Source organism: Neovison vison, chromosome 1 (genome assembly GCF_020171115.1).
Source record: "Neovison vison isolate M4711 chromosome 1, ASM_NN_V1, whole genome shotgun sequence".
NCBI lineage: Eukaryota > Metazoa > Chordata > Mammalia > Carnivora > Mustelidae > Neogale > Neogale vison.
Window position 1 is genome coordinate 100326596 of NC_058091.1, and position 14755 is coordinate 100341350.

At 33.5% G+C, this 14755-nt stretch overlaps 1 protein-coding gene across 2 annotated transcripts in view; it reads left to right on the top strand.

The window, feature by feature from the left end:
* Window positions 1-14755, top strand: part of TINAG (tubulointerstitial nephritis antigen) — a 98956-nt gene that overhangs the window by 31477 nt on the left and 52724 nt on the right. For both annotated transcript variants that reach the window (XM_044253034.1, XM_044253044.1), the window contains 4 exons: window positions 4319-4442; window positions 8244-8394; window positions 10835-11015; window positions 12769-12814. In XM_044253034.1, coding sequence (XP_044108969.1) covers window positions 4319-4442; window positions 8244-8394; window positions 10835-11015; window positions 12769-12814 — 502 coding nt within the window. The remainder of the gene's footprint in view (window positions 1-4318; window positions 4443-8243; window positions 8395-10834; window positions 11016-12768; window positions 12815-14755) is intronic.

Below are 14755 nucleotides of genomic sequence, written 5' to 3' on the forward strand. Positions count from 1 at the left end.
GAAATATGGTTTTACCCTAGCAAATTTAATGTCAGATATGTGTGCTATTTTAGTTATGATTAAGCTCATCTGAGAGAGACAAAAATTCAAAATGATAGTGACTTCAATAACATTGGAATTGGTCTACCACCAACAAATCTGGAAATAGATGGTCCTCCATTAGAATTGCACTCCATGGGGGCGCCTGGGTGGCTCAGTGGGTTAGGCCACTGCCTTCGGCTCAGGTCATGATCTCAGGGTCCTGGGATCGAGTCCCGCATCGGGCTCTCTGCTCGGCAGGGAGCCTGCTTCCTACTCTCTCTCTCTCTGCCTGCCTCTCTGCCTACTTGTGATCTCTCTCTGTCAAATAAATAAATAAAATCTTTAAAAAAAAAAAAAAAAGAATTGCACTCCATGGTGTTGGAGACCCAGGCTTCTTCCTTTTTATTGTTCTGTATTTCAGTCTTTATATCCAAGGTCATATCATGGTTCAACAAGGCTATTCCATGTTTATCTGTAGCTGGAAAATAATTTCTGGTAGCAGGAAAATTTAAAAAAATAAATAAATAAAAAGGAATAAAAGTGAAGTGTCATTTGTCTCTTAAGGAAAGTTCTCAGAAACTGCCAATGACACTTCTGCTTATATCCCAGGGGCCAGTACTTAGTAAGGTGGCCACACAGAGTAGCCAAGAGGAACTGGGCAATGCAGTCATTTTTTTTTGAGCTGCATATGATGAGCTAAAATTGTTATTTCTATGAATAAAGGGAAATCCTATGAAAAGGGGAAGGGTTGGAGAAGAATTAGTGCTACTTGCCATAGTATGATCATGAAATACTGATATTTATAGATTAAGCAAATTATCCCATAAATAGAAACTAGGGAAATATCCAAGTTAACCCTTCCAGAGTTAAAAACATGAAGATGAATATTGTTGAAGATGAAAAATTCATTTTTCCATTAGCAACCTGAAAATTAATCCTATCCTCTCCAATTAGTTTAGAAGAAATTTAATTTAGAAGTAGTTTAGAAGAAATTTCTTGGTATTCATGGCCTTGGGTTGTGAAGGGCAGAACAAAATGATATTCTCTGTTGAGTTCTTTTGATTCTCGGGTCACTCTGATTATCAAAATTTAAGTGGAGGAAAGCGCAGCCAGAGATAGAGGCAGTCTCACATGGTGGATATTGTGGAGATATGGGCTCTAAGAATGTCCAGAATGTCCAGAATTTGACTAGAGTGTTCTCAACTGCTCTATGATTATGTTTGTATTACTCTTTCAGAGATTTTGATTCAACTAAATGCAGAAAGTATGTTAAAAAATTCTTCAGTGTTCACCATTGTCTTTAATTTTTATATTTGCAATATCTTTAATCTTTAATTTTAAATAGAAGTACTGAAACCGGGGGACTGTTCATATTTAGCATCAAATTTGACTAATGTTAATTTGGAAGTATGACTAGATTATGACTGAAATTTTTTGACATTACAGTTGCAATAATTAAAAATGACCATATGCCACAGTGTAAATCCTTTTAAAAATAAATGTGTATCTGGGGCACCTGGGTGGCTCAGAGGGTTAAGCCTCTGCCCTAGGCTCAGGTCATAATCTCGGTGTCCTGGGATCGAGCCCTGCATTGGGCACTCTGCTCAGCAGGGAGCCTGCTTCCTTCTCTCTCTCTGCCTGCCTCTCTGCCTACCTGTAATCTCTGTCTGTCAAAGAAATAAATAAAATCTTAAAAAAAAATAAATTTGTATCTTATTTAAGCCATTGCCATTTTGAAATTTCTGTCACTCTCAGTTGATACTCTTGATTCTTTTGCTTTATTAATCTATCCTTTGGCATATATTCAAAAGTATGTGTTGAAGCCAAATTTGTGTTACCAGTTCCTAAGAGCTATTATTCCATGATGCTTGCCTTTATTTATAAGCCATTAAAAACACTCTTACTTTACAGGAGCATGCAATAATTATGGAATAATGGGATATAAAATTTGCTTTTTATTTACTATGTCAGATTATCTGATATCATAAGGCAAATAAAATTACAAGATAGTATATTCCTGTTGATCTTCAAATCCTATAGGCTTATTTTTAGGAAAAGCGGTATTAAATAAGTGATAAAAATTTGGAAAGATCACAATACATGAGCCTTTTGAATTGGACCTGGCTTAGTGGGTTGATAAATGTTTTGCTTGTTATTTCTCTATTGCCTTATGTTATTAAGAAGGATTAACCATTAGTATTTTTTAAGCAAAAAATCATAAAAACAACAAAAGCAGACTGGTATTTATAATTTAATTTAATGCACCTAAGGAGAAAATATTTTTTTAAGAGAGGCAATCAACCAGTTAAGTCTATATTTCTTCATCATTATGAGATATTTATGGAATACCTCCTATGTGCAAAACATTCTGGTAGGTTTTGGCATATGGAAGTCAAATTCTAAATAATTCAACCAGGCTGAAATGTGTTTGAAGTAATAGTTGTATTTTTATTGCTTCAATAGAGTAAAAGGAAAATATCCTAGCTATTTTATTAAATTATAAAGTGATAGCATAACCACCAACACTTCACCTGTTTTCCTGGAAACTTGAGAACACTTAGTACTATAAATATATAGAAGCACACTGATATGAAAATGATAATGAAACTGGGAGGTATTAGTAATTAGCAAGATAGGTATATTTCCACTGCAGTTGGAAAAGACTCCTTTGGAGAGTGAATCTATCTCTCTGGAGCTAACTCTTCAGAGCAGTCAATTTATTCTGCTCCAACTGTAGGTTTCAGCAGTGTAGTCAGTCTCATGACTTACAGATCTAACATCACCTGGATTTCCGCATATCATGGATTTCCACAATACTGCTCCTAAAGGTGTCATGTAGGCACTCTACTGTGATCTACTTGACATTTTCTATACTTTTCTTCCATCATCTAAATAGCAGTGTTTTCAGTAGTGGAACTCAGGATTTAATAACTTTCTTACTGGGTGATAATAGTCTCTTTAAATCAAAACTAAACTCTCCCATTAAAATTCAAATTTATAAATATTTTGGAGGCATATCTTTTCAAGCCGATGTGTAAATTCCAAATCTTCCTTTAGTCTCTGAAGCAATTGTATACTTGTCAGAAGTGATTTTGTTTGCAAGATACTGGATCAGTAGCCCAATTTGTTTAATGGAATGCATAATCATTAAACTTTTAAGCAGGTAAACTTTTAGCTTTTATGCACATTTGACTTCTGTTGCAAAATATCAGTGTATTTCTAATAAAGAAGGAAATGATAAATGGAGCTTAGTGTTAAGAATTCTAAAACCTGGGTCTGGTTTCATGGGTATTTCTTATTTAACCTTGATTTCATTTAACTTTTAGAAGTTTGTTTCCTCATTCATAAAATAGAGTAAATGATATTTGCCATGATTATGTAACATAGAGCTATCAAGAAGATAAAATGTTGAGAAAAAAAAGAAAATCTTAAAGCACTCTCAAAAATGATGTATGTTAATGTGTGTATAACTGATAAAAATTAATAAACAATTTTTATTTTGTTTGAGTCCTTATTATTTATGGAAGTGAAAGTTATCACTTTTTAGAAAAATTTGGGGAAAAAAACAGGGTATGGTGTTTGAGATCTTCTTTGAGTGACTTGAACGAAGCAAGGCCCATAACATTTAATTTACCTTCTTGGAAAGACAGTAGGTGAAACAGATTCTATCAGGACTTGAACATGGTTCTCTGAAGACATAATGGTATTGTACATTTGGCATTCCACAAAAGCCCCTTTTGATCTTCAATGATATTTATAATATCAACCAATTCATCCTAGTTTTTTTCGTAATGGCCAGGGTAAGTTTGGTTCTTCCTGGACTTCCAAGTGTAGTAATGCATAGTTGCTACAGATGCATTGTTTCAAAATTAATTTCATACAGAATCACACTCTCTAATGTAAGAAGGGACATAAAAGTAAATGCTATTTCTGAGAAGTAAATGTTATTTCTGAGACCAATTTTAATAACCACATTGTTTTTCATATGGATGATGATCCAAACTCTGATTCAAGATGATAGAAACATTGACTAAAATTATTGTGTTGTATGCTAATCTCTCCAAAATTCTACATCTTGTTCTTAAGATTTTGCTCTATGTTAGGATTCCCTGCATTGAATTATTTTTAAATGTATATGAAATAGAAATCCTACACTATTAATACCTTTCAAGATATCATCAGAAAACATGAATGTATAAAAAATAATGATAAACATTATAAAAAGCCTCGACACATTCTTATAATAGTTACTGGGATACATTTGAAGAAATCTGACATGTCTGCTTCTCTTCTTTAGGCTTCTTTACCTGCAACAACTGATCTTCCAGAGTTTTTTATTGCTTCTTATAAATGGCCTGGATGGACTCATGGCCCATTGGATCAAAAAAATTGTGCTGCATCATGGGCATTTTCTACTGCAAGTAATAAAGTCATTTTAGTTACTTCCTTGTAATTCTCCCTTTAAGTCAAGATTCTGGGATGGTAATTAAAAGATTTTGAAATTTAGAATATTTCAATATTAACATTTGGCCAATTAAAATAAAATCATATTCAGACCAGAGAAAGCAGCCTGAACATTATATAAAAATTCCATTTTCACTCTGGAAATTCATCTTGATTTTTAGGGTATAATTTTAAATGGAGAATAAATCAAAAGAGCAACAAAGAAAAGTTACCAAAATTTTTTTGTCCTTTGAGTTAAAGCCAGATGATAAGAGTATAAGGTATGTTTTTATTCATAATATTATCTGTAATACTAATATGAAATTACACATACCTATATAATTTATATATTCTTTTTCCTTTACAAATTTGCAAAAAAAAAGTCTTATTATTAAACTACTTTGATGTAAAGAAATACTTCAGAACAAGATAATAATGGATTAAAAGGCTTTTATCATTTAGATGAAAGCAAATTTGTAGCTTTTGACTCTAAAATGGTAAAGAGTAGCTTCCAAATTAGTATTGCTGTTACTTCAAAAGGGTAAGGAATACTACTTTTATAGTTACTTTTATAAAAGTTCACAAGTCGAATAAATCAATACTCAAGTTAATCTTAAATTTTGGTCTCTAAGGTATCCTCAAAGGAATGTTAATTATATTGCATGCAGCAAATAACTTAAGCCTAACATGATGTTGATTGGTTACTATCAAAGGTCTTCATTAAACTATGTTCTAGGCTTTGAAGGTAATTTCAAGAGTGCTCAGAATTCTAGCACAGAAAACATTGTAAAATAGGTACATAGGTTTACAGAGATGTCAAACTCTGAAGGGTAATACTATTTTACACAGAAAAGTGCTGATATACTTGTCTAAATATCATTGCTTCATAAAATAAGATAGTTTGTTTTAGAAATGATGACTTTGGCCAAGCTTACCCCGGAATGACTTTATCTACTAAGTCTATTCTACTTCCTACTGCTCTAAAACAAATGCTTTCTGGATTTCTGATATTTGATCACTTATTAAGGATCCACATGGTGGTCCTGTTTGAGCCTTGCTTCACATGGGTAGGGAGATACTTAATCAGATAAATCATTTGTCATTTGGTGTTCATGTGGTTAATGTATTACACCTCTTAGGGGATATATAAGAATTTTGCTTTAAATGGAAGCTAGACCAGTATTTCTGAAGATATCTTAGGCAAGATGTTGCTGGTCAAATAGTGAGAGTAACATGCTAGTCTGATTTGGATGGTGTATTTTGGTGTCCCCAAGACAAAGTCCCACGAATGGCCTCTGCCCAGGTTTATGTATGGATTTGGCTCCTACCTCATTCACCAAAATACCAGAAAGAGGTTTTTCAACACTTCTGTGATTTCAGATGACATGGTTTTTATATTGTGTATTCAGTATGACAAATCAAACTCATGCTGGTTTTTTTTCTGAGTGTGTTAGGTAAAGAAAAGAATAAACTAGGTTCTTTTAAGAATCCATGTAACTGTGTCAGAAAATAATAGTTAAAACAAGAAAAAAATGTTTTTCAAAGAAGCTAAAAGCTATTAGATGAGATGAAGAAGACATTTTAAAATATACATATATAAGACAAAAATTAGACAGCCAAATACAATTTAAGGACGATGTCAGAGACTGAAGAGGTGAAAGAATTTGAAATGGGAGGCGTGATGCATGTCACAGGCAAAGGTAGAGATATAATAAATAAGCAGGGGACATGACAGTGTGTCTCAGAGTTAAAGGCCAATAATAGTTTTCAAAAGGAGGGTGGAAATCAAGTCACTGAGCTGAGTCATTCTTAAGTATTTCAAATGAATTTGGATTAAACATTCACTGAGATTCAGAAATGTTTGTCAAAGAGCAACATATTGTGTCCCATTGGAATTTAAAATATTTATCCTTGAGTTGAAATCTACAGATTCATGGGGTTGGGAGGGATCTTAGAATTCACACTTTTCAAGCCTTTGGTTTTCTAAAAAAGGTACGAGTAAATAAAACGACTAACCCTATCTCAGAAATGATCCTGGAAGCCAGGTTACTGATTCCTTGACTGCTGTTGTCCCAAGTAGTTTTTGAACTAGGGAATAGTTACACTAACATCTTCAAATTTACACTGGATTCTGAACCCTTGATCTGAAAGTCAAAGCTCAGAAATTTTCTATTTTCTTTTATGAAAGAAGGAGTTATTTTCTTTTTCTTTTCTTTTTTTTTTTTTTTAGATTTTTAAAAAAGATTTTATTTATTTATTTGAGAGAGATCACAAGTAGGCAGAGAGGCAGGCAGAGAGAAAGAGGAGGAAGCAGGCTCCCTGCCTAACAGATAGCCCTATGCGGGGCTCTATCCCAGGACCCTGTGATCATGACCTGAGCTGAAGGCAGAGGCTTTAACCCATTGAGCCACCCAGGCGCCCAAGGAGTTATTTTCTTGAGAATAGCAGAGGTGATAGTAGAATGTCATCTGCTCTTATGAAATATATCCCAGCATAGTAAGAGGTGGGAATTGAGAAGGAAGTAGGAGGTTATAGACTGAACAGATATTGAACATTTAAAATGTGCCAAAATTGCACTACAGAATTGTACATATGCTACAGTTACATAAAAACCCTGTACATACAGAAATATATATGTAAATGAATTATTTAAAAATGAATTATTTTAGAATAATTCTAAATTAGCTCCTTGAGAAGTTCCAGTATACAGACAATTTTGATGGGCAAAACTACAACTTCTTCTGAGAAAATTGGATGGATAAAGAAAGTTTACTTTTTTGCCTTTAATTAAAAGTAACTATGTTTAAATATCAAGAACAAACTATACCAGTTACCCAACAACCACAAAAATTTGTACCAAAATTTTCCCAAGATCTCATCATTCATATTAGTTTATCATGGTAGCATAATCAAAAAGATAATGTAAGTAGTTTTCTGCTACTGGTGGGTTAATTTCGCTAGTTTATTTTTCTGTGAGTGTAGCATTGTGATTCTTGTTCATCATTATAATTTCTAGTGCTTAGTACAGTGCCTGTCGCCTCATAGACAGTCAATAAGAATGTATTGGGAAAAGGAATGAACTAATTAATGACTGCCATGGGTATTTTATATTGTTATCAAGTTATATCAAGTATAAACAAGGTGAATTCCATGTCTATGTAATATAGGATCATGATTTCCAAAAGTATAAAGTTAAACGTGTGCTGTTAGTTTTTAGATATTTTATAAGGTTCATATTAGTATAGATTAATTTATGATAGGTGTTCAGAGTAACCAATCCAGATACTGGTTAAAAACCAAGCATTCAGTTTATTCCAATACATCAGATTAACTTGGATGAATTTCCAGTTAGTATTTCTATAAATTTTTCTGATTTCTTCCACTTAGTTGCACTCATTTCAAAATTTATATGTTTATCCATGATTATATGTAAGGTACAGGAGTTACAAATGTAAATGGGACATGATTCTTGCCCTCAAGGAGTTTCACTTGACAGATTTCTTAATGAAAAATTCATAAGTGTATAAAACATGAAAGGAACAAGGGACTAGAAAAGTCTTTGAAGTCAATAAGACAATTGAACAAACCAAAACTGGATAAAAATTATGACTGAAATTGTGACCCAGTTGACTTTGCTGGAATACAGAGATATACTACTGACAATGGTTTTAATTTTAAATTACATAAAACTCTGAAGACTAGGATTCAAAAGAACTTATGTAAATTATTAAAAATGCCACGTGCCATTTGAATATTAACCAGTATTCTGTTTGAAACAGGTGTGGCAGCTGACCGAATAGCAATTCAGTCCAAAGGTCGCTACACAGCCAATCTATCTCCTCAGAATCTGATCTCCTGCTGTGCCAAGAACCGACATGGATGCAATAGTGGAAGCATTGATAGGGCTTGGTGGTTCCTGAGAAAACGTGGGTAAATAGCTACCTGACATATGTTTCTAGGATTCTTATGAGTTCGTTTGGGGTTAGAATAAGGAAAAAAAAAATAAACTGTAAGATTTTTACTAAAAAATATGTATATATATGCTATACCTATTTAAATATGTGCATTACCTTTAAATATATAAATATATTTGGTTATCTACCAAGGTTACAAGCTATTGGAAGTGATTATTTGAATAATAGTGATAGTGATTGATAGTGATAGTGATTATTTGAAGAATGTATACATTCCAGACTAAATTAATGGAAAGGCTCAAGTAAGCATTGTCTTCTTGTTGCTCTGTGCTAAATGGCTCTACTGAGTCGCAGTGGGGATAGAGTAGCTGGCATTGCTGATACCCTGATGAGTCTTTGCGTTACGCAGGTAGATGGATAACACTAGGTAAAAATTAAATGAAGAATAAGAGGAATAAAATAAAGAATATATAGTTGCCTCAACTTATCAACATCACTAAGTGTCACTGTCCCATTCAGTGGGAAAAGGCAGGCTGTATTTCCTTACTCGCATGTAGTCTGATACCTATTGCATCCTCATATCTACTGTAAGAGATAATCTATGTAAAAGCTAAGTAATTTGGGTAAGGAAACTGCAGCTGATATCTAGTAGTATACATATGTACTGCTCACCTATCCTTTTATTATCCACTGAGTACTCTAGGTTTACTACAGAAGAGTCAGTTGCTATGAAAGCATGGATGTCAGCTATTGATGGGTAGCAATAAATTTCTTTAAAAACATTTCATACATTTTGCTTAATAATGTGGTGGTTAGAATGAACAACTTGGGCTGATACCTTCCTGGTATAGAAGTCGTTGGATGGCTTCTGTTTTGAAGTATGACAAAAATTAATAGAAGCTATAGAAGAAGCTCAGAAATAGAAATTAACATTGAGACCCAACTAAATCTTAGTGTGTTGGTCTTCTCCGGTTACCATAACAAAATGCCATAGACTGGGGAGCATAAACAATAGGCCTTAATTTCCCATAGTTCTAACGGCTGAGAAGTCCAAGATCAAGATATTAGCTGAATTAGTCCCGGTGAGAAACCTCTTCTCATTTGCCTTTTTGTTGTGTCCTCACGTGGCGGAAAGAGAGTGCTAGTATCTCTTTCCCTTCTTGTAAAGGGCGCTAATGTCAGTGTGAGGGCCCCAACTCCATCACTTCATTTAAAGCTAATTATCTCAAAGGCCCCTCCAAACACCATTACATTAGGTGCTGAGGAGTGCAATACATGAATTTTGGGTGACACAATTCAAGCTACAGCACTGATTATCCCAAAGCAATATGTTTAATGCAAGAATTTTTGGAAGTATTCATAGTCTTTAATGACTTTTCTTTCATCATGCTCCTTGCTCAGATTCTCTTACTCTCTTGAACACTACTGAATTTTTCTGAAGCAATCCTATTGGATATTTCTATGGCTAATTCAAATTGAATATATATATATATATATAAAATCAAATTTTTTTGAACTTGGAATATTTATTTATTTTTTAATTTCCTCAAAAAATTTTTTATTTTTATTAACATATAATGTATTATTTGCCTCAGGAGTACAGGCTTGTGAGTCATCAGGCTTACACATTTCACAGCACTCACCATAGCACATATCCTCCCCGATGTCCATAACCCAGCCACCCTATCCCTACCCCCCTAACCCCCAGCAACCCTCATATAAAATCAATTTTATGGCTTATTTTCCTTATGATCTTCTTCTATATTCAATAAATAACATTAGTTTTTGTTCCAAATAATTTGTACTTTTCTATGTTCGGTTTCAAAATCAGAAATCAAAATTATTTTGTTTATTCTTCTGTACAATGTACGTGTCTGATAACTTTCTACTCTATTAACGTTTAACAATATCTTAGTGTATAGTATTTCTCCCAAAATATGCTGAACCACAGAAACATATTGAACAATTGAAATCCCATGAGGAGTTATTTATAACTCAATAACAATTTAAAAATAAAACAAAGAACAAAACATCCTTAATTATAATACTTATATCATTGATCAAAATACTCCATCTCAACATAATAAAATCATTGTCTTTTTCACATTAAACTTGGTTTTTCTACATTATAATTATAGATACAGGATGAAGTCCTGCCCCTATTAATATTACCACAGATTTTATTGGCAGTCACTTTTCATCTTTAGGAAGTTCTGTACTGTAGATAAATTATTTATTAAAATGGATTGAAATAAGACTTTTAAAATTACAATAAAAATGAGGGGGCAGGGAAGAGTATAATATATTGAACTGGTATGTTGGAATTAATTCACATTTTGAATGTTACACATGTGAGCAGTTAGGAAAATTTATAAATGTTTAATTCAGTAAAATTGCACATAGATAGTATATTACAGCATTTTCCTAAGTATTACTTCTTTGCTAATTCCTCATAGACTGGTATCCCATGCATGCTATCCACTTTTCAAGGACCAAAATGCTACCAATGATGGCTGCGCCATGGCAAGTAGGTCTGATGGGCGTGGAAAACGGCATGCCACAAAGCCATGTCCCAACAACATCGAGAAATCGAACAGAATCTACCAATGTTCTCCTCCATACAGAGTGTCCTCCAATGTAAGTCTAAATGGCAAGAATTAACAATGGTTAACTTTCTCAAAAAGATGTAGCTCTGCTGTTATTAAAACTCTTTAAAAAGAGTTTTCTTTTTTTAAACTCTTTTTTCTCTTTTTAAAGTCTTTTTAAAGAGTTTCTAAAGTAATGTTAGTTTTCAGAAATAATTTTTATATTCCTAAAGTGTCCATTAAAGGTTTTCAGATTTCTGATCTTTGTATTATTAACAGCATGAATAATTATGTGACATATATTTACATACTTGACAAATAAAAGCTAAATCAGGGGTGCCTGGGTGGCTCAATGGGTTAAAGCCTCTGCCTTCAGCTCAGGTCATGATCCAGAGTACTGGGATCGAGCCCCACATCGGGCTCCCTGCTCAGTGGGGAGCCTGTTTCCTCCTCTCTCTCTGCCTGCCTCTCTGCCTACTTGTGATCTCTGTCTGTCAAATAAATAAACAAAATCTTAAAAAAAAAAAAGCGCTAAATCAGACCTTTTTTCACTGACTTTATGGCAGTAGTAGTTCATTGTGCCAATCCTTTACCTTACCCCACAAAATAATTGAAGTAGACATAGCCATTATGGGAAAATGACTCCCTTAGATTCTAGTTTTTCATGTTGAAATCCTGGATAAATTTTACTTCATCATATCGGTGTTACCCAGACCTCAGTTTCAGAATATCTGAAACTTCAGTGTCTTTCAGTTACCTACAGAATATGGTTTAGTTACCTACAGACTATGGCATATAGGTCTTCTATGATTTGGTTCTTACCTACTGCCTTTACAGACTTTTGTCCTGTCTGCATATGCCCCTCCACCTGCTCGTAAGGCTCCTGATAAACAGGACTACTGTCTGCTCCCTAGACGCATCGTGCTCTCTCATGCTTGTCTGCTTAGGCAGGTGATGATTCCACTGACCCATGTTGGTTATCCCACCTATTTCCATCGGTAGAATCCCACACATGGGTCAAGGCCCAGGTTAAAACTTCATCTCCTCTGTGACCTTTCCTTGACTCCTACACAGGATTACTTTTCCTTTTCATTTGCATCCCTGGGAACTTGGAGCTTATCTCTGTAATAGAACTTAATATATCATAATGCAATTAGTTGTGCTACTGTCTGTCTACTCTACCAAAATGTAAATTCCTTGAGACAGGTGCAGGGTCAGTATTTGTTTCTGTTCTAGTTTTTTGTATATACTCTGTGATCAATGCACATATATGAATGAATGAATAAATGAATGACCTGCCTTTTTACTAAGGACTGCATCACACAGTGGGTGACAACATAGAAATATTCATACACTATAGCCACACTGAGGACCTCACTAAACAATCATCTGGGGTTCTTGTGATCAAAAGAATGGAGATGACATAAATCTCCACTGATAAAACATGGTTTTAATTAATTATTTTTATCTGTTTATTAATTATTTTTTGTCTATTATTTTTTAATCTATTTTTTAATCTGTTTATTAATTATTTTTTATCTATTACTTTATTTCTTCTTCATTCCAAAATTATCACCAGTGGAAAAAGTCAATGAAACAAATGGGTCTATCTTGTCTTTAGCAACTTAATGAATGTGCTGTTTCACGCTAAGTATTTCAAGGTATTATTAAGAGTAAATTATAAGTGGTCAAGTCACATTGGATTGTATAATTCTTAAATTGATTATGCAGCACCTAACATTATACACCAAACAATAGGTATAGTATGCTCTGATAATAATGTATATTGATACTTTCCCTTCTAGGAAACTGAGATAATGAAAGAAATCATGCAAAATGGACCAGTTCAAGGTAAGTTTGAATGAAATATGGTTGTATCTTATTTCTTTAATAACAATATTACATTTTAATTCATGCAAAAGGAGCTTAATAAAAGATAGAAAATTTTTACTTTGGGTGTTCATAAAGGTTCAACAGTTTTAAGATCAGTGCAATTATAGGATATACACTACCTAATAACTTCATTATCTGCCATTTTATTTTAAGAAGATAGGCACATTCATTGAGTTCCTAAATATTAATAACACATTTGATGAAAGTCTGCTGAGTCTTTCCAAAAGTGATCATGGGCCAAATAGACAATCAAACATGAAATGCTAAGTGGTAGAGCTCATTTAATTATTCAGTCATATTTAAGAATCATACATAGTATTAGAAATTTCCTCACCTTCACTCTAAAGGGATTAGGTAATGGATTGAAAAAAACCAAGCTTTAGCAGTAGAAAAAAATCTATATATTTTCCTTTTTCCATAAACTCAAAATAAATTAAATAATTCAGTGTGATTTTTGTGTTTTATAAAATGCCTTGTATTTTGATCAATTTTGTAGATGTGTTATGGCCAGTAAGTTAACAGTAAATAAGAAAATAATATACTGAATTTACATTAACTTTGATTTTTAAGATATCATTTGTGAGATGTAATTCCTCTGTTCACCTACCGAATTTTATTTTGCACCACTGCAATGGATGAAGAAGATAGGTTTATAGAATATATTCCCTGTACTAAACATTGCCTGGAAGAGCATGAAAGAACAAAGCAAGCGAGGCCTAAAATGATTCAGATTGTGAATATGTGAAAGCCCCCAAATATATTATCAGTGGAATGAATCAAATAAATTTAAATGAACCAAAGTTAAATTTAAAACATTTGATATACATCCAAGGAATTATTGGTCAACATCTGCTTTAGTTTTTCTGAATGCTGACCTAATTAGTACTGGTTCAGCATCTAGCAGGAATCACAGATTTTAAAGTTGTGTTGGAATGATATTTATTGATCATTATCACCACTTAACATTTATTGAGAAACTAGAGCTTACACTAAACGTGTCCTGAATTTAATTCTAAAAATCCTGGGACCTTAAACAAAACCTGGACAAATGAAGAGAATTTTTTTTTCCTTATAATGTTGTAATTTTTATTAGGTGTTATAAGACTGGGGGAGTCATATGTAATTTATATGCATGCTTCAGTAAATTAAGTTCATATGACAAATTTAAAGGAGCACAGGCATTGGGAGTCAAGACTGAATTCAAAATTCCACCTTTGACATTTGCTACTTAGAACGACTGTGGGCAAGTTATTTCAGTTCCCTGAATCTTCAAGTTATTGTATAACTGTTTCAAGTTTTTCTCTCTCTTTTAATGAGTCAAATGAAATTTGGATCATAATTCTTCGGTAGAGAGCCTGGGGGTTTATTTCATAGTCAAGTACTTAAATGTTCATGAAGTTCACATAATACATAAAAATAATCAAAAGTGAGAATCACAGTAAGAATCAAAAGATAAACATTTTAAAATAGTAGAGCTGAAATCTAAATTATTCAACGCCTGTGTCAAGAATGTACCTCCTGCCAGCCTGAGCCAGGAGTAGAAGATAGCGTTGCCATCAAGGTGAGCTCCATCCTGCCCTCGGCCTCCTAACAATGCTGTGTGTATACTTGAAAGAGTTTTCCAAAAGCAAAATTGCACTATAGTAACTTATGTAGTTATGTCCTTACGGGCTCATCAGGTCTGTTTTGGTGTCAGAAACTGAAACGAGGAGCTACCTTCAAGTTAATTGTAATGATCTCTCTCCCACGCTGCTTCTGTCAGTACTGTTTCTCAGCAATGAAGCATATATTTTATTCCTGGTGCTTAAGGAGAGTTGAGAGGAGTTGAAGGGGTCAATGGTTCCACAAAAGAGAAAACCCACTAGCAGTATCTTCACATTTATATTAGTGCTGGTTGAC